This window comes from Capricornis sumatraensis, chromosome 10 (assembly GCF_032405125.1).
Source record: "Capricornis sumatraensis isolate serow.1 chromosome 10, serow.2, whole genome shotgun sequence".
Classification (NCBI taxonomy): Eukaryota; Metazoa; Chordata; class Mammalia; order Artiodactyla; family Bovidae; genus Capricornis; species Capricornis sumatraensis.
The window spans coordinates 3,525,290-3,552,909 of record NC_091078.1 but is presented as its reverse complement, the minus strand read 5'-3'; the positions used below and the strand labels follow the sequence as shown (position 1 = coordinate 3,552,909).

Here is a 27,620-nt window from a genome sequence, read left to right as displayed (position 1 = left end):
AGTACTTCTGTAGGCCTCTGGGGGAGGGATCAGCGGTAGCATCCTGGACGGTGGCTGAGAGCATATCGGCGGGGGATGTTGACAACGTGAGCAGCAGACATCGAAGGGGAGGCACTCTTGACTGGGCTGAAGGCAGGTCTCCGAGCCATAGAGCACTGGCATGCAGTGAGGACTCACTAAGACACAGTCGATGCACCTCCCCTGTATGAAGAAGAGTAGAAACATAATATCAGTGAGAAGCCACTGGACTTGGGAGCAGCAGGCTGTGGTCTCCTTGGCTCAAGGAGATCAAGCTCAGTGCCCCTCAGGATTCCCAGGGCAAGCCCTCGTGGACGCCGTTCCTCTCTCTGGGGTTGGCCTTCAGTCTGTGCTCCTGTTTCTAGATCTGTTCAGACATTGGGATCTACTCTCCCTTTGCCCATGGAGCCCTGTTTTTCTGACTTTGGCTCCCCTTTGCTCCGGTCTTGAACTTGTCTGCTCCCCTGTGCGCTGGGAGCCTGTGGAAGGATAAGTGCTGATTGCCACTGCAGCCCCAGCATTGACCAGGCTCTCTTGGTGACTGTGTGCTCGAAGGATGAGTCCTCACCACAACCTTCAGTCTGAGCTCTGGGCCCACAGGGCAAGGGCAGACGATGGTGCCCTCAGATGGGTGATGTGCTCTTAAGGCAGCAGCACGTACAGACCTTCAGTTTGGGCAGAGACTGCCATAGACCCTCTGGGACGGCACAATCTGCAGTATCAGTTGCTTCTAGCTTTGCCATCCCCTCTCACTAGTCCCCTGCTGAGGGTCCTGGATGTGACAAGAAGGGTAGCCTCAGCACACTGACCAGCTGACACCAACTCTAGGCTGCTGAGGATGAAGGCAATCAGATTAAAATCTTTCTTGAAACAATTTAGGTTGTCATTTCTAAGTTTTCACACAACCTAGAGATAATTGGCTATTATCTCTCTTTGGAGTATCCTTCCTTACCATGTTTTCCTAGCGAGCTCCTAATCACCTTTTAAGAATCACCCTAAGCCCTACCTTTTCCATGAATCCCTGTAACTATCCCCTTAACTTCATTTCCAACAAATACTTCCAACTATTCCCACTCAGTCTATCTTATAAACCCTGCATGTTTCTTTTCCAGCAAGATGTCTGATCTCAGATTCCTTCATTACTTGTCTGTCCCTGGAGTGTTGTGACAACGGGGCAGTGGGCGAGGCTGAGCTCCTGACATCTGACCTGGGTGGCCCACAGGCCGACGAGAGGCCTGTCACAGGGACCGCTGGACCACACAGTCCAGTTCAGCAAAAGACTGGCCACGATGTGAACCAGTTTCCTGCGGGATAAATCCCCCCTCATTACTTGTCTTCTTGTTTGCACTTATTTTAAGCCACAGGTTTGAGACCATTATGTCTTTAGCACAAACTGGGCCTTCGCAGGAAGCCTTCTGAAGTATACTGGAAGGCTGAGGCCCAGAAGTCCATCCTTACTGTGTCCATCCTCCTTGTTACTCATCACCCTCAGAGCAGTAATTGATTAAGCGTGTGGGGGAGGTACAGTAAGAGCCAGGAAAGCGTGGGTCCTTATCATCCTCAACTTCTTCCCAAGCAGCAGTAGGGTCTGTGAGGATACTGAGAGGAGACCACCTGTGCTAGCCATTGTGTGAGGAAGAGGAGGTGACAGCTTGGACTTCAAGGGTCCAGGGGACTTGCTAACTGCTGGCCACTCCACCTCCCCCCATGGTTTCCGCTGAGCACAATGCCAGGGCTCCGTCTCCTGGTTACCACCTCCTTCCAGACATGGTCCAACTCAGACCATGATTTTTCCATTTCCTTCACTTTTAAGATTCTCTTCCTTCATTCCCATGAGCCCCACATTCTTTTTCATGCTAGGCGCTTTCACACACCATATCTTTTTTCATTTCTTAGGAAAAAGCCCTACAGGAATATAGGCTGAGATACCACAAATCAGAATATAATGCCTGGTGATGAAGACTTTTCTGGGGTGGGAGCTAAGTTGGTTCCCTTTCCCACTGTGAGGAGGGAGGGTACGACAAGGTGGGAACCCAGAGGGCAAGTTCTCCAGAATGGGAGGCAGAGAGTGGATCCCTTTCTCCATTATCCTCCCAGCCAAGCACTGAGAGGACACGGGCGTCAGTGAGCGTGGGAGATTTGAGACATGCTGCTGCTCTCCTGGAGTTTGTGTGAGCTAGAATGGGGAGCCAGACTCACCCCTGTCTATAAGGATACCACGGTGGTAACTACCACCAGATGTAACGTTTGCTAGGTAGCCGTGGATCAGATTTGTCAACAGAACTCCAGGACCTCTGGACTTTGGATTATTCAGGCTCACCTGAATCCTCCCTTGTCCTCACCAAAAATAGACCTAACATTCTTCATAAGTGCATTATTGTTGGTTTGGCGGTATTTTATTATTTTACCCCTGTTTTGAGATATAAATGGTAGGTCTCGGAGCATTTAAGAAGCTAAGTTTGCAGACGTAGTAGCAGGTCGAAGTCAGGAACTCCAGAAACGGCCGCAGGGATCTTTCTTCATCCCTGCACAGTGCCCTGCAAAGCAGAGATCTGTGCCTTATTTCATGAGATCCCCAATGCCTATGCATGCCAGAGAAACGGACGAAAGCATCTACAAAGAAACACAATGACTGGACGTGTCCATTCATTCATTCACTACCAGAGGACTCAGTGCGTGTGTGGACCACATGCAGTCTGGACTTGGTGCTCCCGTGACGCTCTCATCTGCTGGTGCTCATTTGTCCCCCACACACCATAGGGTGACACTGGTAACCTGGCAATATCTTGACCGTGGGATTGATGAGGACAGTACTCAACTTCCAGCCTTTCGATTCTCCAAGCCTAAAAGCCCCAGGGCAGAAGCACCGAATGTTTCCTCTGTTGGGAAGGACTTTGGATTTTCACTTCACCAACTCCTTTTTATCAATTATTTCTCAGCTTGTGACATGTCACCGTGTCACAGATTCTGAACTGGCCAAGCAGGCGCTCACTGATACATTCATGACTTTCAAGTCTCCAGAGAGCTATCGAGAGATACGTGGAGAATGGGGCTTCTGTGAAAGCAAGGCTGGGCCTGAGGGCTCTATTCTGATCCACAGCCAGGAGCCCAGCTGCACTGGCGCCTCCGTCCCCAGAAGTGTCTCTGGCGGGCGTGAGCATGCGTCAGCTCTGTCCCCGACAGTGTCCAGAGGCTTCCAGCCTGTCCAGAGCTTCTAACACCCACCTGACCAGCCACCTGAGCCAGTGTTTGCCTGACTCCGTGAATCCAGTCAGTGCAGCCTAACTGCAGACCCTGGAACCAGAACCTCCTCCAGGCCCCTGGCCCGGTCTGTACAAAAGGTCTGTGCATGAGAACACCCAAAATACGATGCCCAGGTGCTGCCCAGGTGAACCAGGAGCAGTACCTCTTTGAATCTGGAGGCCTGAGGAGGGCAGATCTCTGGTGGCGTGGGAGTAACCATCATGAGACCGTGAATGCTGAACTGAAAGGGGGCAGAGCAGTGAGAATGGCCAGGCTCAGAATTCAAGTTCAGCTTTGGTCCTCCCAGCCTCTGTGACCTGGGTCAAGTCACTCAACCTCTGTGTGGGTCAGTTCCCCCTTGGTAAAGCTGGGATAATGGTACTGGCACAGCTACTGGGAGAATTAAAGCACTGAAAACATTACTGGTCTAGCAACTGACCCACAGAAAGGATGCACTATTATTATTCATCATTATTAGTAAATTCCAAGGATGACAACCGGAACAATTTGGCTTCTCCCAATTGTCACAGACACTGACACAAGGAAGGCATCTTTACGACCTGGTAAATGCAGTCAGTCTCGGCCAGACAACATTGGGGAGGGGGTGTCACCATATCCTCCACCACTCCTGGTACCTGAGCAACCAGCCCAGGAGGGTCTCATGGGTGGGGTGCAGCCAGCAGTCCCACAGCGGTGGGTAGGGACGATGTATGGGAGGCCAATAGGCCTCTCAGCCCTTTTTACTCAGGACTGGAAGTTCTGGGCATTGCTCTGGAGAAAAAAATGTCCTGACATCCTTGAGATGACCATGCAGGGAAAATGCATGGGCACCATGTTGAGAATTATCTGGAGGCTCATGATGTCCAAGTCTCCATGTTTTGGGCTTTCCTCTTAGCAGATGCCCCCACAAGGCTCTCTGAACCACAGTCACAGGCAGTAACTGTCAAGACCAAAGACAAGACCCAAGCCCATGGGGAGCACACTGTACCCAGCTTACCATGTCCCTGGATGGACACCACATCAATGGCACCAGGCTGCAGCGCTGAAGAAAGTTATAAAAAACATCCAGTTTTCCCTGCAAAGCAGATGTGGTTGTGAGGAAGCTACAGGCACAGGCGCTGCCTCCAGACGAGCAGCATCGCCTCCATCTCCCACGAGTCCCCGGGGCTGTGTCCCCACACCCCGGCTGAGGCAGCCCTGCAGGCTTCACCTGGGGCACGGGGCTGGGAAACCTTTTGTGTCTGTTGGGGAGATGGACTCTGTGGGTCACAGACTGAATTGGATTCTGGAACAAATCAGTGCTTTTAGTGTAGGAGATGTTGGGGCTGCTTTTGAAAAAAAAGAAAAGAAACGTCAAAGGTTGGAGGAGGTATGCAGTCACCAAGGAGAGGTCCTCAAGGAGAAACACGGTGGGTGTGGGGACTGAGCAGGAGGTGAAGGAGGGGGAAGAGGGCCTGCATGTGGGGGCAGAAAGGGAGAAGGCAGGGGAGAGACCCGCTCCCTGCTCAGGGGGAAGGGTCCCGATACTGGGGTGAAAGAGAAAGATGAGGAAAGCAAAGGACAGGCCAGAAAGTGGACCTGGTGGGGTAGGATGTGGGGCCAGGCTTCTGAGTGGGAACAAGTCCCTGGCAGGTGGCTTCCTCCCTCTTGGAAGGTGGGCTCTGGCTTTCCTGGGCCCCCACAGTGACTGTCAGGAGAGACGTGGGGCTGGCCTTTCAGCTGCCATTTGAAGCTCCCAGGAGGAAGCAATGGATCCCACAGGGACAGAGGCAGGACCAGGAGGAGGAGGGCAAAGCTGAACCCAGAGATCATGGTTCTTTCTTCCTCACACCTGCCACCTGGGGCCCTCCCTGTCGTCTCTCAGCCTCCTGCGAGCGGGGATCTCAGTCACCCTGGGGAAAGAAGTGTCCTCAGCTTCCCTCCTTCTGGTGTTTCCTGTCACCCCATCTCAGGCGCCACAAGACGCTGCAGTAAGGCCTTTGCCTCTCTCACTGAGCAGACGGGGGCTGCGGGCACTTCCCACAGCTATTTTAATGGTGGTAGGATCTTGGCTCAGAAGTTTCTTTTGCTTTTGCTTTTTTCCCCTGACTTGTGTGTGGCTCTTTGTCATTGTTTCTTTCCTCTCATCCAATCACTCTCTGGTGAAACTCAGGATATTGTCAGAGCTGATGACAATCTCTGTGAGAACTAGGAATTGGCCAGCTATGAGTCAGCCACCAACATCCAGAATCCTGGGCCTGTTCAAGGGGAAGACCCTGGTGCTGGGACAGCTGGAGGCAGTGAGTGCATGAACATTCAACTCTTTGTCTCACCCTGAGCCACTAGGGTGGGAAGAGCTTCTGGATTTGCCCTGTCACCAAGTGGCGGGAGACCAGAGCCCATTAAAGCTCATGTCCATCCAGGCCAGGTCTTTTAGGCCCAAGTACATGTGGATCGATCTGGCCCCCCTGCTCCTCCAAACCTCTAGCCTTAAGGGTGTCATCCTTCCCTTCCTATGAGTGCTTCTCACCTCCATCTGGCTAATCCTGTCTTCCTGGCACTCACAGCGGGAGACAATCACTGCGGTCTGTACAGGGCATGGCTGTGAGAAAGAGAAATAATTGTCTGAGTCCTTGTCTGGCAGCTCCTGGGTGCAGACACATGACATCTGTTGCCCTGGCACCTGTCAAGTACCGGCCACTCAGCAAATGTTTGTGGGAGAATCAAGGACAGATGAGCAGCTCCCGGCACAGGAAGAGTGGCCTCCATCCGTGAACACACCAGCTCCATCTGGCTTACAAAGACGCCTCCTCTCCAAAGATCAGCAAACTCTACCCTGTCCCCTTGGCTCCCAGAGGCGCCCCCGCAGGAGATTCTGGGCTGGGTGCGAGGCTGCGCCATGTGACGGCAGCTGTCAGGCGTGCAGCAGCAGCAGGGGACAGGGCTGCACTCACCCGCCTCGGGCAGACGCAGCCCCCAGGCCCCACTGTGGCCAGTGCTATGCCAGCCCTGCAGAGACCCTGTTGGCCACTAGACATCAGACCCAGGTCTCCCTTTCTTGGGACATGAGTCCCTACTCTACTTCTTATGGGCTCTGGTTTGGGTCCCCACCCTGGGTCAGTCACAGCATTTTCTCCTGGCCCTTTGTCTCTGCATTCATCTGGGCTGTGCCCCCCTCACAGCTCAATGCCAGGTAAGACTCCCTCCTCCTTCCTTAGTCCCCAGGCCCTAACGGCCAACCCTGCCAAGACCTCCACCCTGAAATAAGACGGAGAAGGTCACGGAGACAGCACAACATGCATCGCGCGCGGGGAGAGACCAAGGCCCGGAAACTTGAGGACCCTTTTCCAAACACTCACCTGCGTCCCGGAAGGACCATCCTACAAACAGTCCTTTGGGAACTGACAAAAAGCTCATTGACTCCGGGAGGGATCATAGGTGTTTCTAAACAGGCCACCCCACATTGCTAATTCATTGATAAAGGCCCTATATCAGGTGGTGTTGGGAACTGGGGAATGGTGTTCTGCAGGTGACATGTTGTGAGTCCATTTCTCATCTACATCCCTCTCTGCCCCCTGTCACCCTCTTCTTTCTGCCAGTTCTTTCTGCTCAGATAGGTGGGAGCTGGAAGGGTCAAGGGGCACAGCCCCGTACACATTAGGGGGCCTCACTGTGCAGGGCAGTGTGTGCATCAGGCGTGCTCTCAACATCAGCCAAACACATCACTCACTTTTTTTGGATTCTGGGCTGATGGTGTCTCCTTGATGACCTAGGATGTTAAAGAGACATAATTAATGTGGAAAGGGCATGGACAAGTCTGACTCAGCCATGCAGACATTGGAACTCTGCTCTGCAACAGTAACTGGTCAAAAAACAGGCTTTAGGGTATCTCTTAGGTGCTCATGACCTGTGACTATCTTCCTAAGCCTTAGACTTCTCAGATTTCAAAGGGGAATCAATACATCCTTGTAGGGTCAAGGTGGAGAAAGGCAGGTCAAGGCCCGTGGTCCCTGGCAGAGGCTGCACATGGAAGTTTTCATCAGCAGCCCTGACATAATATGAAGACAAGAGAACACTCCCCACACCCCTCCCAGCTCCCCTTTTCTCCCATCCGCCTGCGGCCCTCCCTGCCTCCCAGCCCTCAGGGATGATGGTCCACCTCCATCTCCCCGTGCTTTCTCTCCTCACTTCTCTCTTGCAGAGATCTGATCTGCTAGCTTCTATGCTGCTTTGCTTATCCTTCTCAGTTCTGCTGTTTCCTTTCCTTCACCGCTCTGGCCTGTGTCTTTGCAAGTCCAGCTGGCCATCCCCTTTGTCTCCCCTCCCTCCCTAGGGCCAGTCTCTACTCTTCATTATCAGGGTTCCTGACACACCCTCTGAAGGTGATATTTACCCTCAATGTCCCCCAGGTGCCAATACCAGACCAGACACTGGACAGTGAGCTCCTGTGGGCAAAGGTGGCGGCTGCACATCCTGGTGACTTATTATGGCTGATGAAGGAGTGACAGAGGGTACCAGAGATGGGCAGGGATCCATGCTGCGTCCAAAGGCACAGCCGCCTCTGAGGTTAGCCCTCTCCAGGCCAGCATCCTTCTCCCTTTGGGCCATCAGTGCCCAGGCAGACCCCTCTCCTTCCCCCAAACAGCAGAGACTCCAGGGGCTTTGGTCTACCTGAGTTCTTCAGGAGTCTGACTACTGTGGGGCAGCCTTGGTCTCAGGGGTCTGGACAATTCATAGGCTCCTTCCCTGTGAAGTTAAAGCATGAGGCAGGTGGCCCCCTAGAAGCCCAGGCTGTCTATGCCCAGAATGGGAGGATAGAGTCTGCACCTTGTTTGCTGGTGTGAGGGCCCTGGAGCTGATAGAAGCCTTCTCACAGGCAGGGTTCTGGGGCCAGCACATGCCCAGCCCCTCAGGGGGTTGGTGAGGGCTGTGCAGAGGCTGTGCAGGCAGGGGTCACTCACCCTCTTGTAGCAGCAGATGCAGATAAGCAGCAATGGGATCACGACCAGGGACGGGACAAGTGTAGGGTACAAGAGAGGAACCGGGCTCGGGGTGACAGCGATGGACACTGGCAGCTCTGGGACAGCTGCACTTTCTGTGGTTGTGGTGGTTGTCGTGGTAGTGACAGTGGTAGGCACCGTGGTCGTGGTGGTGGTGGTGGTGGTCGTCGTGGTCGTCGTCGTGGTAGTTGTCGTTGTCGTTGTGGTTGTGGTAGTTGTCGTCGTTGTCGTAGTTGTCGTTGTCGTAGTTGTAGTCGTCGTCGTCGTGGTCCTTGTTGTCATTGTCGTCCTCCTTGTTGTCGTTGTCATCCTCCTTGTTGTTGTCGTCGTCCTCCTTGTCGTTGTGGTTGTTGTGGTCGTTGTCGTCGTTGTCGTCGTCGTCGTTGTCCTTCTCGTTGTTGTCGTTGTCCTTCTCGTTGTTGTCGTTGTCGTTGTGGTCGTTGTTGTCCTCCTCGTCGTTGTTGTCGTCGTTGTTGTTGTTGTCATCGTCGTCGTTGTCGTCGTCGTCAGCGGTGTTGTTGTTGTCCTCCTCCTCGTTGTTGTTGTTGTCGTTGTCGTTGTGGTCGTCATTGTCGTTGTCCTTCTCGTTGTTGTCGTTGTCGTTGTGGTCGTTGTTGTCCTCCTTGTCGTTGTTGTCGTCGTCGTCGGTGTTGTTGTTGTCCTCCTCGTTGTTGTTGTCGTCGTTGTCGTCGTCGGTGTTGTTGTTGTCCTCCTTGTGGTTGTTGTCGTTGTTGTTGTTGTCGTCGTCGTCGTCGTCGGTGTTGTTGTTGTTGTTGTTGGGATAGTGGTGGGCTCTGTAGGCTCATACTGTAGAGAGCACATGCCAAAGCCCTGGGGTTAGCCTGAGCGACCGCTTCTTATGCACCCAAAATGCATTCCTCACATTAGACCCCACAATTCCCCTTCTCCTCAGGTTGCCTCATCTACAGGGCCCGTAGTGGGGCCAAGAGACCATGGCTAGTACCCGGAGAGCCCCTGTGGAGCCCTGGGCCACAGACCCCCACCGCCGGCCCTGCTCAGAGGCTCTCTCCAGAGCCCTGTCAAGGAAGCCCAGTTCTCCAAGGAGTGACAGCCCAGCCCTCACTGCCTGCCTTGGCTGAGAGCACTGGGGTTTTGCGAGGACCGCAAAAAGCTATGACACACAGATGGGCGAGGGAGGGCTGGGGGGCCCCTGCGGAGTAGGGGTGCAAGAGAAGAGGCGGGAGACCTGATCACCTACCCGTAGCTGCCTTTTCCTACTTCCCGGCTCTGCAACCTTGGGCAAAGCTACTCTCTGAGGCTCCATCTCACATCTGCGCTGAGGAAGTGCAGGCACTTGAAAGCATTAGAGAGAGGCTTTAGAAAGCCCAGTAGTACAGGACATGTCCACATGGGAGCTTAAGGAGTGAGCTCTGTTCTCTTGTTCATAACCCAGGGTGTGTATGCTGCATACATGGGCCTGCACTGCCCAGCTCTTCCCCACATCAACAGCTCTGCTGGACAGAAGCAGAAGGGAAGGGGATAGAGAAAGCCCCTGTCCAGGAAATAGGGTTGCTGAAAGGAGAGGCCCAGTCAGGCTGAGAGTGACCCTTGCTGGGCCTGGAGCCACAGCATTCTCTTCTCAATGTGCCCGTGGACAGACAGCAGTTAGGTGGAGGGACTCCTGGTGGGAAATGTGGAGGTTCAGGCTCAGATCCTCAGGAGGATGTGCAGGGGGCAGCAGAGACGGACACACAAGGACCATCACATTGAGGGAACCCACACCAGCTGGAACTGGACACAGGAGCAGTGGCATTAGGCACAAGCATCCATCCTCCCAGAGAAATCTCACTCCAGGCCGACAGGCTCTGTTATCCATGCCGGACTGCCCCAGGCTAAGCAGCCTGGATGCTGAAGAGCTGGGGAAAGCAGCCCCTGGGAGCAGCCTTTGTTCCCAGTTTCCTCCTCCTGAGCTGAGCCCCGCCCTCCCCACATCCGTGCCAGCTCCCCAGGAACAGAGGGCAGAGCCCCCCTGCAGAGGTCAGAGCCAGTTTGCAGAGAGGGGCAGTGGAGGAGCATGAGAAAAGAGGAGAGGCAGAAGGGAGGCTGACGACCTCTGCAAAGTGATCGCCTGTGTTCCCCAAACAGACTTGGGAGGCTGGGATTGTGAAGGCAATGAGTGGGTTCAGAGCCCTGCCTGCTGCTGCACCCACGCAGTGAAGACACACTCTGGACATGGCCACAGCTGGTCCCACCCTCCAGACCCCTGTGCTTGGGACTCCAATTTGGAGGGCCTGGGAGTCTCAGAGGGCCTGGATTCTGTCTCTTAATATGCAGTGTCCCAGCCTCTTACATTCACTCCAGCTGGAATCCAGGCTGGCGCCTGGAGTTATCCACCACAAGCCCTGGGCCAGGAGAGGGGGCAACGTGGGTCCAGGGTGGGCAGCAGCTCAGAACCATTTTTGGAGTTGCTTAGAGCTTGAGTTGGTTCCTTGCACATACCTTCAATGATACTTGGTTCACAGAGAAGGCAGTTTCTGTAGGACCTGGACAGCCAGCTGTACCCCGAGAAACTCATAGAGGCATTCCAGTGAATTTCACAAACCAGAGTTGTGACAGCTCCTTGATGAAGAACTCAGGCACCAAACTGGCTGTGAAATGCCACCTGAAGTGCTTGCCTTCACAGATTACTTGCTGGCCCTTTCCTGATGGTGTTATGCCCCTGTCCTGCACCCCTGGTTGTCTCTCCCTCCCAAGCAGGTTCTCTTGCACCCAACATTCACTCACACAGTCCTTGCTGGTAATTTTCAGGCTTCTCTCACTCCAGGTATTTTCCCTGTTCAGAGAGTAATCAACGACGACCACCCTAAAGCATAGAAAGGGCAAATGGTGACAAGGGGACAATGACAGTTCTTGCACTGTCTCACTCTGTTTTCCCCAGATGTCTTTATTGTAATGACTTCAAACATAAGGCATTTGGAGCTTCCAGGGAGCAGGAAGCACGGGCAAGGAAAGCTGATGCCCAGACAACATGAGATTGACCTCTGAAACGAAGGCAGGGCTGGCAGTGAGGAGCCCTGCCCGGGGTCAGATGCCCTCCTGACACGGACTAAGTCACTATGTGTCACCATCCTGACTCCGTACGTACACAGCCTGTTGGCTTCGTCTGGAAAAGCTTCCTGGAGTAAAGGTACCATCCCTGGGACACGCCATCTCCCACATCCTGCCCTCCTCAGCAGAGCCTGGGTCACGGCCCGCAGCGGATCCCTGAACACCTCAGGGGATTATCAACCAGGACAGGGGTGGAGGACGCCTGAGCCCTCCTGGAAACAGACATGTGCTGCCCTCAGTAAATGGGGCATCCCACACTCTGGACTCCTCACGATGGGGAAACCTGCCCAAAGAGCCCCGGGTCATAAACACTTACTGTCCAGCCTCAAGAAAAACATGTCCTAGGCAGACTAGTTTTTCTCCAGTCACTGAGTCAGGTGGTTTAGCTAAAAGACAATCATATGAAAAAGTGTCAATGGACTTCTCCATCCACCCACCCCTCCCCTTCTGCCTGCCCTTGGCAAGCAGAGCTACCGCTCTGGCAGAAGCAGCTTCTCTTCTCTGCCCTCTTCTGACACCCTACCATGCACCAGGCGCGGTGCAGGGGCTCAGGTGTTTAATGGGAACAAGGCGGGCAGAAGCTTGCTCTTAAGGGCCTGACATTTGTGGCTCTAAAGAGGGAGACAGACAATAAAGTAACAAACAATGAAATGAATGCCAGAAAGAAAAGCGCCATGATGTCAATAATCAAGGGAAGGAATAGGGAAGGGAGTGGAAGGAATAACTGCTTAGTCTTTTAGAGACACAATTTCTCTTTAAGAGAAAATGAAATATTTACACAGGACATGATGGGATATCTGGGATTTGCTTTATAATAATCAATGGTGAAAATATGAGCGAAATCAGATTGGCCAGGGTTGATAATTATTGAAAGCAGGTGGGAGATCAGCCCTGGGATTTCTTTGGGAGAAATAATGCTAAAGCTGAAACTCCAGTACTTTGGCCACCTCATGTGAAGAGTTGACTCATTGGAAAAGACTCTGATGCTGGGAGGGATTGGGGGCAGGAGGAGAAGGGGACGACCGAGGATGAGATGGCTGGATGGCATCACGGACTCAATGGACGTGAATCTGAGTGAACTCTGGGAATTGGTGATGGACAGGGAGGCCTGGCGTGCTGTGATTCATGGGGTCGCAAAGAGTAGGACACGACTGAGTAACTGAACTGAACTGAACTGAAGTTTATTTAGGGGGAAGGATTTGTGTCTGAGGGGTAGAATGGTTGGGATTAGGGTGAAAAAAATCACAAGAAAATGTCATATAATCTCCACAGTGTCCACACAGCAGGGAGAGTGAGGTAATGGCAGCCACCTCATATACTGAGAGTCACAAGAACAGCATGTTTAAAAATTTCTTAATATGTGAAATCATGACACACTTATGAAAGACAATATAAAGCATACAGAAATGTTGGTTTTAAAATTAATCTTTGTTATGCTTTTCTGTATTTACTAAAAAGTTTTCCCAGATGTTTTAATCAGAGTAAAATATAATGAGAGACTACCAAATGAATCCTCATTGGCACTCATGGCAATCCTCAGGGCTCATGGCAATAAACAGTGCTGAGCCACCACGTCTGGTCAGCCTCCAACCACATGCAACGTGGCGGTCAGCAGAGAGCCCAGCAGGGATAAGCTCTCCCATGTGAGACCTCTGTGCTGGTCCACCTCAGAGAGAAACTGATGACACCATGGGTGAGGAAATAGTAATAGCCACCAAACCCAGAAGCAGTGTCTGAACACATTTATTGGATGATAGGCTGTTCCCAACCTTTTTCAAGAACTGTCGTCAGCAAGGCCAAAGACCCAGACCAGGCGGTCAGATCCGTGTGTCTGCCTTCCAGCTCTCGCTGCATCAGCTCCACACCATTGGGCCTCATTTGAGAACCAACTGAGATAGTGCATATAAGCCACTCAGCGCATAACCTGATGTAGCAGCTGCTCAATAAACATGAGTTCTCCATACAAATGATTGACTCGGTGCGAGCCACTCCTGAGAAAGTGCAGACCAAGGGAAATCTAACCCCTGAGGCCATGTACACCCTGCGTGGTGTGAGAGTGTGGAAATGGCAGAGCCCTGCCTGTTCTGTGCACCCATGTAAGGAGACGTGGTCCGGAAGTGTCCTAGTGGAGAGGACTCGCTCTGGGTTTACCAGATGGCCCTGGAATGAGGAGTCAGAGAACATAATATAATCATATCTGATTGATGTATCAGGGGCTGACTGGGAGAGTTGAGGAGGAAGAGGAAGTCCAGCTGCCCCCAGGCACTCTCTGGGGGAGGTCAGACCCACCTCAGTGATGAGGGCTCACCTCCTGTCCCCACTGTGGGCTTTCTCAGGCTGCTCCCCCATTGTGGAGGATATTTGTGCCTGAATATTTCCAAATAGTAGCTTTATGTATATGGTAGGGCTTAGTTAGTGCACCTACCCTACTGACCCCACTTTACAGTACAGATAATAGAGGCTGAGAATAGAACACTCATTAGGTCAAAATCACACATGTAAGATGGGCCTGAGCCAAGGCCCCAGGGCCCTGGTTGGCATCCTTTCTCAATCCCGGTGACCCCACTACCTGGGAGAGCTCAGTGCAACTTGCACAGACTCAGGGCCCCGGGGCTCCCTCCACTTCTCACCAACAGACGCATAAGATTCAGGTCCTTTCTCTCAAGGGGAGGGAGGGCCAAGGAACTCATGGAAGGATGTAGCATGAGGGCAGAGCCAGCGCCCCAAGCAGGGCGGAGCCTTGGCAGGGATAAGCTCGGATCCAAGGCTTTCTTGACTTGTTGGGGATTGATCACTCCCCAGCCTGAGATGAAGGGCAAGGGGGCCAGGTTTCCTAGCCAGGTCCCTACCTCCACTTGTCCCCACTCCTTCTATCCTCAGACTGTCTGAGGGAATGGTAAGGAAGGGATCTGATGGCTTGGCTGGCTGAGGGAATGCAGTGTGGTGTGGAAAGTTTGTCACTTAGAGGCACCACGGTGGGTTACTTACTGTAGACTTTGCTTTTGTCCAATGTATATCTGCAAGTATATTCACTCATTTTGTCTGGACTCAGTTCAGGTGCGTAAAATCCGAGATGATAGGGTTCTGCAAAGGCAACATCCAAATTTCTGTGTTAGGAGTGGTTGAGTCCTGACTTCCTTCTGATTTCACAATTATTACAGGTCACCCCATAACTGCATTCCCAGGGGACACCCGTAAGGAATCAGGGTCTGAATAACCCATTTGTCCCCTGGGCTCATCTGTTGTTACTGATGGTCCACTCTGAGGCAGCAGGGCTGGGCTTTGAGAACTCAGGGGGCCTCTCACTACTTCCCCTGACCCATTAAGTTCATTAAAGGCACCCAATGTCATCCCCACCACAAAGGCAAATCCAGTCACGGGTTTCTGACCCATGTGTCCCAGGGTCTTCCCTAGGAGTTGCAGGCAGTGCTCTCTACCAGGCGCTCCCTTACACAAAGGACAGGAACCAAGACAAAGCACGCTGAAGATAGATCTGACCCTCGTTTGAGCTGGGCACACAAGCCTGGTGCTTGTAGGACTTTCTCTCACTTGGGGTCTATCCCTCCTCCCTGGGCTTCTCTGCGCCTATAGCAGGCTAGAGACCCCAAGAGCAAGGCCAGGACCTGGGTGAGGCAAGCAAGGAGGAAAGGACCCTGCACAGGAGAATCCCCCATGGAGGATAAAACCTTGTCTTAGATGTGGTTCTGAAGTATTCAATGACTGCTCTTCCCTTCCCTCTTCCTGACCCTTCATGTTCCTCACACAATGCCCCCAGGGTTCACCAAGCACTTCCTTTTGCCAGGGTGAGAGACATTGATATGCTAAAGTGAAGTTCTGGGCCATAGCCTCTCTCCAGGCTGCTGGGAATTTGTTGTCCCAGAGGCAAATACCAGGGGACCCAGAGAAGACGGTTTCCCTGGTGGCTCAGTCGGTAAAAAAAATCCACCTGCAATGTGGGAGACCTGGGTTCAGTCCCTGGGTTGAGAAGATCCTCTGAAGGAGGGCATGGCAACCCACTCCAGAATTCTTGCCTGGAGAATCCCCATGGATAGAGGAGCCTGGCAGGCTACAGTCCCTGGTGTTACAAAGAGTTGGACCTAAGAGGCTAAGCACAACCACCTGGGGAGTTGTCCAAGATAACATGCAAGTCTTCTTGCTCTAAGCCCAAGGTCATTAGCCTCCACCTCTGCCTCCTGGCCAAAGGTGGTGAATTTCAATCCCAGATGCTTCATTTGTCCAAGGTCAGTTAACTTGAGCATTCCTTAGAAATGCCAGCACAGACTTTCATCAGGCAGTCCTGATTCCTCCTGCTTCAGGTATCCCTGCAGTTCCCATCAGATCAGGGCTAAGTTTGCAATTTCTCTGCTTGCAGGAAATATATTCTCAGCCTGTGGGCTTAAGCTGGCTTGATGATAACTTTTTTTTAGGTTTTCAAGGGTTCTCCAAAAATTGCACCCCAAGTTTAAAGTCTGCATACTTTTTTGACACCAAATAAACAAAAAATTTTGGAGAAAGAACAGAGCTGGAGGTGTTATGCTTCCTATTTTCAGACTATACTCCAAAGCTGCAGTAACCAAAACAGTATGGTACTGATACAGAAAGAGACACATAGGTATAGAGAGCCCCAAAGTAAACCCATGCACCCATGGTCAGTTGAACTATGACACAAAAGTCCAAGCACCTTCACTGCTCACCAAGACATGGGAATCTGTATTTGTCCCGGAAAAAGCAGTTGTAACTGTGTCTTGCACATACACCTTTGCCAGCACAACTTGGTCCACCTGAGCAGGGCAGCTCCCCCTCAGTCTCAAAGGGGATTGCCTGCAATTTACATTTTAGGATTACTTTTTGCAAAGAAGCATAGCTCTAAATGAATAAACGATATTGTAAGTAGATACAGGGAGAGAAAGGAAACCTTAACTGCCAGAATATGGAGAGGTCAGGCTCTAGATGAGAAAAAAAATAGACAGTGTAGCCTTCCTGCCACAAACAAAAAGACAAGAGGAACCAGGAGTGGGAAAATCCATGCAAGGCACTACCTGCTGTTCATTCAAAATGATGTTCTCCACAAGCAAGCATCCACAGTGCGCCTATCAATCTTTATACTTCTTCCTTTAAGTCTCCTGAATCCACGAGGTACACATGATCTACTACCCCCAGTTTTACAGAGAGTGAAATTGGAGCTAAGATAGGGCAAGAGGTACCCCCTACCCCCTGGCAGGTACAGGGCGAGAATCTGAGCTCAAGTACCTAACCCAGCACCCACTTAAACCGCTTCTGCTCCTGTCTTGAAGTGAAGTGCAAGCCGCTCAGTCATATCCGACTTTTTGCGACCCCATGGACTATACAGTCCATGGAATTCTCCAGGCCAGAACTGGAGGGGGTAGCCGTTCCCTTCTCCTGGGGATCTTCTCAACCCAGGGATCGAACCCAGGTCTGCCGCATTGCAGATGGACTCTTTACCAGCTGAGCCACCAGGGAAGCCCATTCCTGTCTTAATTCTGAACATCTATCATGCTCCTTTCCAGGGACACATCCTCTCTGACACTCTGATAACGTGGATTTTTCAGCTCGTTGGACTGAGTTGGAACCAGAGAGGACCTGGCAAGCCCTAGCTCATGGTAAAGATTGGACTCTGCCTCCTCCTCCATGTGGGTGACAGGAGGGAGGGCAGCAGCTGAGGGCAGGGCCAGCTGACAGCCCAGAGCACAGACCATGCCACATCCTCAGGAGCAGTGCACGCTGCCCTCTGCCTGGGCGCCTTCCTTCCTCCTCGGGCCTCCTGCTGCCTCCAGCCCCGTCCAGTTCGTCTCAGAATGGCTGTGCCAAGCTGCATGTGGGGCTCCGCCTCTGCAGCAGGGCCCCTCTGTCCCAGGCAGTACTGCTCTCAAAGGAGGGCTTCTAAACTCTGGCAAGTCTCCAAAGTGGAAGGCAAGGTGATGGTTTCAGATTTTTGAGAAAAGGGTTCAAAATAAACAACTTTTATTTGTCCAGGTGGCAGCCTCTTCTGTTTCCCAACACCCCATATCCTAATTTCTCTTAACAGTTAGCCCCACAGAATGAAAATGATATTGCAAGAAGAACTGAAATCAGCTCACAGGGCTTCATTTCCCATGCACAGTGCAGCTGCCCATCAGAGGCAGAAGGACCAACAGCCTCAGGGATCCTGATCCATTGTGGAGGAGAGAGCTTTCTCTCTGGAAGAAAAGTTACACAGCAGGTCACCTGGGGCTGCTAGACAGAGTTATGGGAAGGCAGGCTCCCTGAGAAAGCCAGATGGAGAGGAGTTTGAAGAGGGCATGCAACCTGCATGAGACTGACCAGGCTGCACGGATCGAGGTGACCTGCCTTGGGGAGGGCAGATGGCGGAGCCCCACATGCAGCTTGGCACAGCCATTCTGAGACGAACTGGACGCTGCCCACAGTGAGCTGGGTGGCCCCTTAAGGTATCAATTCTACTTCTGGTCTTGATCCCAGGGATACTCTCACCCAAGAGGAGTAACCATCAGGACAGTCCCTGCAATGAGACTTGTAGTATACTTATTAGGAATAATCTGAATATTGACCGAGGGAGACTAATAAATAAATCGGTCCATTCACGTGATGGAATACTGTGCAGAAGGATGGAAAACACTATGTACTGCAAGATCCCATTAAAGGAAAATATCTTTATAAAGTCTATTTAGGTAGGAATCTACATATAAAAGCGGAATTCCTTGTGATTGTTAGCTCAGGAGACAGTAGGATGGGACAAGGAGGGACCTGGAGGAGGGGCAGCCTCTGCCCAGGCTAGCTGCAGGAGTGTCCGTCGGTGCTGTGTGTCCGTCCTTCATCCTCAGGTCCTCCGCCCACAGAGGCTCTCTGGCCATGATGCAGAGCTGGACGCGGGACCCTAGAGGGAAGCCCTGCTCTGCACAGGTCCTACTGCAGCCTTCGCTGCTGTGATTCTTGCAGACACTCACTCTGGTCTGGTCACATACAGGAGAAAGGGTGACAGGGGGGCCGCCTCCAGCCTGCCTTCCAGGGTCAAATCCCAAGCAAACCCAGCAACACACAGGGTGGGTGAATCCCCAGACCACAGTGGCGAGTGCCCGGGGCCAGATCCTGTGCTCGTCCCTGTGAGTCACTGAGGAGAGGTTCTAAAGCAGCAAATTAGACTGTAGAGGAAGAAAGCAGGGAGGAGCTGCCGCCACGGGTGGGGGAGGGACTGCCTGGGAAGGGGGCTGAGGGGACGTTCTAGGTGCGACTGCAATGCTCTGAGTCTCCGTGAGGTTTGGGGTTGCACGGGTGCTGTGTGCCTTTGTCAGAACTCATCAAATGATGCTCTTAGCTCTGATGCAGCTCAAAAAGAGAACTCAACCAGAAACAGTCACCAGGTCAAGTCCTGCGCAATGAAGGGTCTGGAGGCGAGGTAACCCCATGATAAATGATAATAGAAACGCTGTCAATCCAGGTAGTGGAGACAGGAGTGTCCATTGCACATCTGTTTTCACTTTGCTATAGTTATGAAAGTTTCCATAATGAAAGGAAAAGGTGAGGTGAATGATAAAAAATCAAAAAAATAAAGCCATGGACACAACGAAGCGGAAGTCATGGTACATAAGTGACAAACGACAGGAAAACATCAAAGCTGTGGGAAGCCGGAGAGAGCAGCTGGCCAGGAAAGGCTTTGGGACTGAGGCACCAGGAGAGTAACATCTGAAAGGGCGGTAAGCTGAAGCCTGTAAAGCTGAGGGAGGTTTTTCAGGAAGTTCAGTCCCCTGACCCCACAGCCTCTGCACCAGGTGAGCTTACAGCAGAGGCTGGTCCTTGGAGAGTCTGGTTATCCAGCTTGAGGGCCTCAGCTTCTGTGGTCAGGTGGGAAGGGGAGTGGACTGCTCAGCCCCTCGTGCCCTGGGCAGAGGAGGGCCTGGAGCACAGGCCTGGAGGCAGGCAGGCTGGCAGAGGCCTCTGCTTAGTCTTGGAGTAGAGTCTTAGTCCTGAGAAGCTGAAGAAGTGACCTGCCTCATGCTCACCCCCTCCAGACTTCCTCACACCCGGCCTACTGACTTATTCAGAGTGCTAGCTTCTATTTGTTCCAGGGCCAGGTTCCTGCCTTGAGCTTTCCTCCAGTGACAGTTATGCTGTGAGACAGGTTTTGGCAAGATGCCTGCAGTTGTAAAGGTCAGAGCAGCACTGCTGGGCCTCACTGGCAGAGGGTGTGCAGTGGGCACCTGTCACCCCTGCTGGGCCAGCACAGGGCATGAATGACAACAGGCATCCTCCCCTGAGGTCCGACAGGGCTGTGTGTGTCCTGGGGACATGATAGGCTGTTATACAGCTGGCAGCAGCAACACCAGAGAAGCAGGGAAAGACCCTGCACGTGTGTGTGGGTCTCTCCTCACATCTACACTTCGCACTGCAGGTCACAGGGTCAGAGACAGGAGAAGTCAGGGTCAGACATGACCTACAGTGGGTGCAGCTGAAGACGTTTTCATCCTGGGTGTTCTTTAACCATATCCTTCCCCAACCTGGGCTCAGCATGAGAGTCGGGGCAGAGCCAGGGGTCAGTGATAGAACCCTCAGGTCCAGCTCCTGTTGCTAAGGGCCACCAGCTTCCAGACACTGTGCCAGTCACTGTGAATCCCACTGTGTCTACATCTCACTGCAGATGTGACAGTGGATGTTTGTTATTTAGACTCTTTGAAGATGAAATTGGAGCTGCCAGATACTCAGCAACTTGCCCTGGTTTTGTGCCTGTGGGCAACAGGTCGCGGATGTGAGCACTGCTCTGTCTGACCACAGCCTACTATGCTGCGGTCTTGCAGTTTGGAGTACCGCAACCAGAACCAGCTTCCTGGGTCTGCACCCAGCTGCATCCAGCCGGGAGGTGTTTACCAGTGGGAGCTGGTGCTTCTCCACCCGCCTCAGCTGTACAAATCCCAGTGATGTGGATGCACAGACTGGCTCACACAGAGCTCACAGCGGGCTTCTAACAGAAACTCGACTGCGCAGGATCCTCCCCATGCTGAGGCAGGGGCCCTCCAGGGGAGAGAGGGCATCCTCGTCCAGCTCAAGACCTCAGAGAAAGGCCATCCTCATTGAATCACTGGGTATAGTGTTGGCTGTGAGAATTTGCGTGGTTGCCTTTGTCCGACTATGGTCCTCTTATGACTTGAACTTTGTCCAATTCTTTTGTTCATCCATTGAAAAAAAATCATATTTTCTTTCTCCATTTTGCTGATGTGGTAAATTACACTGACATTTCAAATACTGAGGTGATCCTTCATGAGTCTTGGTGTACTGTCCTTTTCATATATTGGATTACATTTGCCAGTGTTCCATCCAGAGTTTAAAAACAAATTTTATTACTTAAAGTATATTTTTTATTAATCTGTGCTTTATTTTTCTTATATCTAAGTAAAACTCTTTAGTTTTGAATTTTAAAAAGGTAATTACACTAATCTTACTAGGGTACTTATTTCCCAACACAGGTATGTGAAGTCGTTCGGTAGTAGATACCTTCAATTTATATAGAGCTGTATGTCAAGTATATCTCAATAAAACCAGAAGAAAAGGTAATTACACCCAATATCTACACCATAATCCATGGCAGACATGACTCACACAAACCACGCTTACTTAAGTACTCAACGCACAATAACATACCCGACATATTTCTGTAACAACACTCCATGCACACACACAGCACATACTGAGACACCACACACACACACACACACACACACACACACACACAGACTTCACACTTACACCAAAGACACACACCACACTCAGACTCAGGCACATTCACACCATGCATACACAAATGTCATTTACTCTCCAACAGTGACCCCAGCACGTACCTCCTACACAGGCATAGTAAGTGTCCCCACCCATGACTTGCTTACAGGAATTTCCCACGAGCTGGAAGAGAGTATAATAGGTGGTAGGGTCAGGAAGAGAGACATGCATGAGCGTGGTGAGAAGCTACCCCAACCTCCTTCTCACATTTATCCCACACTCACCGATATAATAAAGCCTTCCATGTCATCGGGCTTGGGTACCTCATATGCCTGGGTCTTTCCACCCACAATTTCAACCAACTACGAGGAAGAGAAGATGGCTTGGCAAACAGCCCAGGGTTGAGAACACGGCTTTCTGTCCCGGGAAATAGGCTCTTGCCTGCTGCCATGTTGGACTCCAAGCCTGGCATCGTCAGCAGCCCACCCTCAGGGCGTTTTGGAAAGCTCCTCCACCCGCACCTCTGGTGTATAGTTTACACAGCACCTTCAGTTCATCGGCCGTGACTACCTGTTGTCCAAACGCTTGGGCTAGGGTAGAGGGACGTCCACTGGGTGACGCTGGGACAGCTGCCTTGGAAAGTTTTCCCCAACTGGGTTCAAGAGTGGCACCTGGTTACCTGTTCTGAATTACCTGGTTTCTCTGAGAGTTTTTCATAGCTATGGCATAAAGTTTGGTCTTAAATTTCTTCAACCTGTTGGACTAATAGAAAAAAGACTGTGAGTAGAAAATATACAACTAGATGGGACACGAAGTTGGAAATGATGGCCTGGACTTACTTCTCTCATAGCAGCCCACACTGTCCATTTGTCCAGTGGTCCAGCATTCAAAGCATAAACCATGCTGGCAGCTTTCTTGTCTGCAGAACAAGCAGGGAGTGGCCTGGTCAGCAAGCACCTGCCTCAGGCTGCCAGGCCCACGGCGCAGCTCCCACATCTCCTCCCTGAGGAGGGGCCACCTGACCTGAGTACCCACCACCCAGAGCATCTGCGGGGAGAAGGAGCCTCAGTCTAGGACCCACGTGACAGATGAGGAGCCGGGCTCAGAGTGCTTCCTAGTGACCCTCACTAGGGGCAGGTGGACAGCCTTTATCCTGAATGGCAACTGCAGCTACTTCCCTGGTGAGGATAAGCCTCTCCTTACAGCTCAGGGAGGGGCAGCCAGACTGACTGCCAGAGGCTTGGGCAGCGGCCCCGCCCAGCTCCCTGCCTTTCCCAGCAGCCTGTGCTTCCTTCCTGATGAGGCTGCAGCCCTACAGCCTACATGCCGATGGTTCTGGGCCGAGCACAGCCTTTCCCACTGTTGGAAACATGGTCACAGGATGAGAGGGGAGGGGCAGCCAGGACCGTGGTGGACAGAGTGTGGGCAGGCAGGGAGCACCCAGGTCTCTGCTCCCCAAACTGGACTCCGTCTCCTCACTGTCCCTGCAATTTCTCTTTTCTTTTTTTATGCAGCTCAACTGTAGGTCAAGCACTTGATATCTTGTAAGAACCAGGAATGTAACGCATGACCCCATGTGGTTCTCAGGAACATCCCTGGGGGAGCTTTCCATCCTCACTGTGGGGAGGAGGAACCTGCAGCACGGGGAGGGCAAGGAGCTCGCTCCATGAGTCAGCGCCTGGGGCTGGCCAGGGAGGGTCTGCACCAGCCCTCACTGAGGCCTGGGCTGGGCTCTGTCCCCTCTGAGCACAGTGACGTCAGCAGGCAACTTACTGGCAGACAAAACTTTCGCAATCTCATCACCTGCCTGAAACAAAATAAAGGAAAGTTGGGAGAGGACAGTGAGATGACCCAATAATTCTTTAAGAACTTGACAAAGCAGAATAAAGCCTCTGAGCTATAGAGTCCATACCATTTTCAATCCATCGTGCAATCTTCTGGTTCCTGAGGGCCTTATCCCCCGAAGTCTTTGAAGAGCTTTTTTTAGTTCATTTCTGAAAACAATTCGAAAGGAGTATAGAGGAGGAATGGGGGTTAATGGCTATAAACAGCCCCAGCTGTCCTGGGACCCTTCTGCCCTGTGCAGACCTGCCTGGACCTGAGGGGACACAAATGGCCGTGTCCTGACTCCTCTGCCCATGTCTCTGCCACTGACAGGACTAGCCCTAACCCTTCTTCGTTCCCGACTCAGTGAGCACGGAGGGTGCTGCTTTTCTGTCCCATAAGTAGGTCCTGACTTTCAATGTCCTCATCCCTGTCTCAGGCGTCCAGACCTCAGGGGACTCAAGAGCCCTGCCTTGACCACCTGTGTTGAGAGGGGAGCACCCCGGACGCGCACCTGTGGATCCGGCACCCCCAGCGTGACTGGCAGTACTGCTGGCCCCTAAGGGGTCCCTGGTGAGGGCACATTATCCTCCAACAAGCAAGGCTGCATTTGGCGAAGTCACTCTGCTGTTACCCCGCCCTGTCCCCTCCTCTTCAGCCACAGACCCCTGAGGTGGACTTGGTCCCTCCAAGCCACTTCTCCCTCTGGGCCAGTGCTAAAGGAAGTAGTCAAGCTTCTCTGTTAGAGTCTAGGGCTCCTGGCCTTCATCTGTTCTGGTCCTGAAGAAACAGACCATAAGCTGGAAAAGCGACCTGAGGGCTGTCCATGGAAGGGGAAAGAGTAGTGACTCCAGGCTGCCATGACAGCCTCTGTCCTCTGCTAAAGCAGGTTGCAGGGTATGCAACTGGGATACACTCGGGCGTGGGGACTTAGGTTCATGCTTATCCAGTGTGATGGGCTGAGCTGTCACAGCAAGTCTAACGAGTACGTGGTCCCTGAAGGCTGGCTTCTCACTGCAGGCAGAGGAGATGCTCAATGCACAGAGAAATATGAGAGCCCCAGACCTACTCATCCTAGCCCATGAGAAGAGGAGACCCGGGACCCATCGCCAGGGCAGGCCCAAGCAGGCCTTGTCTAGCTAAGCAGAAACACACATCTTGGCACTTCCTGGAAGATTTCAGTTTCGTCATTCACACCTCAAAATATGCTGGAACTCTCCGTGCTCACAGCCTCCTGCCCAGGACCCACATCGTCAGGCAAAGTTCTCACTCGAGTGGCTCTCTCTTCTGCTGCCCTTCCAGCTCTTCTCATACCGTGACGCCAGGCTCCTAGTACCCTCAGCAATCCCTCCTGCTCTTAAAGTATCCCACTCATACGACAGGAGCTCCTGAACCTCTCCCCAGTTCTCACTCACCCCCACCAGCACACCTGAGGCTTCCTAGCCCCGTGCTGTCTGGCTTCTCCAGCACAGAGCAAGCCCTGTGTGGACGGTGCCCTCTCAGCCTGCTCACCCCAGTGGATAGGGCTCAGAAAGCGCCAGCCCTGGTCCCAGTCTTGCCCCAAATTCTCTGCAGACCCACTAGAGTCAAACTTCTTATCAGGCTCCCTCAGCCACTCTACACTCACCTTGTACAGCAAGACCCACCCCAGCCCTCTGCCACACCCTCCTAAATGCCTAGGCAGTTTTGGAAATGCCCAAGCCCAGGCTGAGACCAGCTCCCAGCAAGATTCTGTGGGGTCCTCCTGAGCTGGAAGTATGAGGGTCATGGTTGATGTTGACCTGTTTTCCTAGGTATGTATTCCCCTCCCCATCCAAACCACACACCCCCACACACACAGAATTTCACTTCTTTTCCCCTCCCTTGAGCTCCATTCCCTCTCCTGAACCCTCTTGTCATGGAAGATTTCTCCCCTTCACTTTCCAGAGTGGACTATGGAGGCCCTCCATGGGCCTCAGCAAGCCTCTCTTGGTTCGGGCCTCGAGTGCCATGCCTTGGGAGAGGCAGTTGTCCTCCTCTCCTCCATGGGCAGCTCTGCCCCCAGAGGTATGTTTCCAGTCCTCACTGGACACCTCTCTGCCACCTGCCAGTATCCCTCCCCATGGACTTTCTCCCATGTCAAATCCACTCTGCTCTTTCTCTCTTCTAAACTCAAACATGCACAAAACCACACCTTCCCCAGCTCAACTGAACAGGAAGCCTGGTCCCTGCTTATCCTGGGAGCCAGGCCTGGGGAGTGCTGTCTCCATGAACTGACACCATCACAATTCCTCCCTGGAAACCTTGCTGTCCTGTTTAATCTGCAGCTTGTGGCTTCTCTCCAAGGTCCTGAAAAGGGTGCTGTGCCACAAATCCTGGACCCACTTAGTTCTAAATGACCTTAACCTCTCTTTGGTGTTTCACCCACTGAACTGGGCTCAGCGCATCAGGAGCATTTTTACCTCCCTGCTACAAGAAGTGTGTCTTAACAGGGTTTTTGGCACACTTAGGATGCTGCTATGTCGTGCTTCCCTCCTACACCCAGCCCAGCCTGGTATTTGGAACCACACGCATGGGCTCCCTTGTCTCAGATTCACCAAGGGACCAAGCTCCCACACAGTGAAGCTCCAGCATGTCAGCAGGCCCATCCCTGCCTCCCGGTTCTGACTCTGCCTGCTCTCTTCCCCCGTGGCCCAGAGCAGAGACTGACACATAGGGCAGGTGCCCAAGACAGGCCAGTGTTCACAAAGGGCCCATGCATCTGCTCCACCAGATCCCAGGAGTCCTCACAGTGAGCCAGTTCTAAGGAAAGTGAAGAGGGCTGAGAGGACAGGATGAGTGGAGGGCGGGGCTTAGAGGGAGTTGAGGTGGTCCAGCAGCACAGGGGTCTGCTAGCGTCAGCACGGTCAGGGGTCAGTGGGAACCAGGGAATCAGGCCTGGGGTCAGAGTGGGCACTCAGGAGAGCCCATGCTGGCCCAGCCTGCACCCAGTGGAGATCCTCAGCTCCTTTGGCCTCTCTGTGACCCTGCCCACCAGCCTACCTTGGAGATTTAAAATGACACTTACCTGTCTGAGGTGAGTGGCAGAAGGACATTGCTGACTGAGGAGTAGGTGATGATAGAAACCCTCAGTTTAGGGCTGGGGAGGAAGCAAGGGCTCATAAGAAGCCATGAACACTGGTCAAAATTAGTGTCAGCGAGCAGCCAGAGAGGCAGCAGTGCATGTCGATTCCTGCCCTACCCATCCCAACTCTTTTGCTTTGGTGTGTGTTTCTCTAATCCTGAAAGCTCCAGTACATTTGTGAAGGGTTCAGAGGCCTGTAAGATGTACGATCCTGCTGAAAGTTGGTATTAATATGTCCTCTTGGTCCATTTCTATATCCCCCCAACCCAAGCCCCCAAAGTTTCTCTCTCTCTCTCTCAGACACACACACACACACGCAGGCACACACAGGATCATGCACATGCTTCCTGCATGCACAAGAAAGCAGACACTTACGCATTTGTGCACGAGGGCCTCTCCACGGACCTCTCCGCTAATGTAAAATTCTTTGGCCCTTACCACCCTTCCTTCCTCTCTCTGTCTTCCATGCTTGCTTTTTATCTCAGGGAAATGTTTCTACCTCTCAGCAGCCATTCATACACACATCCTTCTCTCTTTCCCCACTGTCTTCTGGTCCATTGACTCATCTTTTCATGAAATAATTACCTAGCTGGGTTCCCCACTTCTCCTGGTTCAAGTTCCATCTCATTTAATCCATAATTATCAGACTTTTCTCCTGGAGCACAACCTTGATCATGTCAGATCCCTGCCCTAAAATAACCTATAGCTCCCTATTGCTCACAGCAGGTAATCATGAACCTGGCAGTATGAGCCTCCCAAACGGTCCCGTTAAGCTTCATCTCTCAGTCTTTCTTCCCTTGAGTCAAGCCCGCTTTCTAGCCAAACAGACCACTCACTACAGAAGCGGTTTCCGTTACCCTGTCTTTCCTCATCCTTTAATATCTAGTTCAATATTCCACAGTCTCTAGGAAGCCAAGCTTGGCTTCTTCTTTTTCTAAGAATACTTGCTTTCTCCTTAAAGTTGCAAGTAACTCCTTCGTTCTTATCTTTTGGTCTTTGGCACCCTTTAACTCAGTGTTTAGGTATGTGACTTGCCTGTTTCCTAATCTGTGAGGTCCTTAAGGACAGAGCGTGTCCCCCACACTGTGACTTGATTCCCGGCAGGAGTCAAGAAAGATGTTGCCCGTGTACTTAGTTGCTCTGTTGTGTCTGACTCTTGCGACCCCATGGACTGTAGCCCTACCAGGCTCCTCTGTCCATGGCATTTTCCAGGCAAGAATACTGGAGTGGGTTGCCATTTACTTCTCCAGGGGATCTTCCCAACCCAGGAAACGAACCCAGGTCTCCTGCACTGCAGGCAGACTCTTTACCAACTGAGCTATTGGGACCTGGTAAGATCAGTGTGATTGGTAATTCTTTCTGCCTCAGAACACCACCTAGGGCTCTCTGCTCCTGAAACCGAAGGACTCCCACTTTCGCCGACTGTAAAGAGCTGTGTGCTCTGTCTGGCAGGGAAAAACACCAGCCATACTTTGTAAACCTCTTCAGCAACCTTTCTGTTAAATCACAAATTTCATTCCAGGTGTTGCCTTGGCCGGGCGACCTGAAAACGAAAAAGGCCTGATTAGGAGGGATGGGGCGCCTCCTTGCGGTGGGCAGATTTTCTGCCTCTCCAGTTTCCAGCAGACTCTTCCCCACCCCGTGTAGCTGAAGGCCGTCAT

General features: G+C 52.3%; 1 protein-coding gene across 1 annotated transcript; it reads right to left on the bottom strand.

Moving 5' to 3' along the window:
* Positions 1–27,620, bottom strand: LOC138087284 (probable serine/threonine-protein kinase DDB_G0290621). The gene is made up of 17 exons (XM_068982296.1): positions 27,598–27,620; positions 27,431–27,502; positions 25,903–25,974; positions 22,945–23,026; positions 22,806–22,839; positions 21,872–21,951; positions 21,726–21,794; positions 21,317–21,394; positions 21,155–21,215; positions 14,298–14,393; positions 11,626–11,695; positions 10,701–10,756; positions 8,202–9,041; positions 6,971–7,009; positions 5,771–5,842; positions 4,259–4,336; positions 1–201 (listed from the first exon to the last, which is right to left on the bottom strand). The coding sequence occupies exons 1-15, from the start codon at positions 27,618–27,620 to the stop codon at positions 5,802–5,804; spliced, it is 1,713 nt and encodes a 570-aa protein (XP_068838397.1). The 3' UTR covers positions 1–201; positions 4,259–4,336; positions 5,771–5,801.

What these genes read in the sequence shown, in the direction of transcription:
- LOC138087284 (XM_068982296.1), bottom strand. Translation starts at nt 27,620, where the DNA reads ATGACGGCCTTCAGCTACACGGG. An exon ending in TTGCTGAAGAGGTTTACAAA is followed by an intron (nt 25,975 to 27,430) that starts GTATGGCTGGTG and finishes CTTCCTCCCCAG; the next exon opens with CCCTAAACTGAGGGTTTCTA. An exon ending in TTACTATGCCTGTGTAGGAG is followed by an intron (nt 14,394 to 21,154) that starts GTACGTGCTGGG and finishes TTGCCTTTGCAG; the next exon opens with AACCCTATCATCTCGGATTT.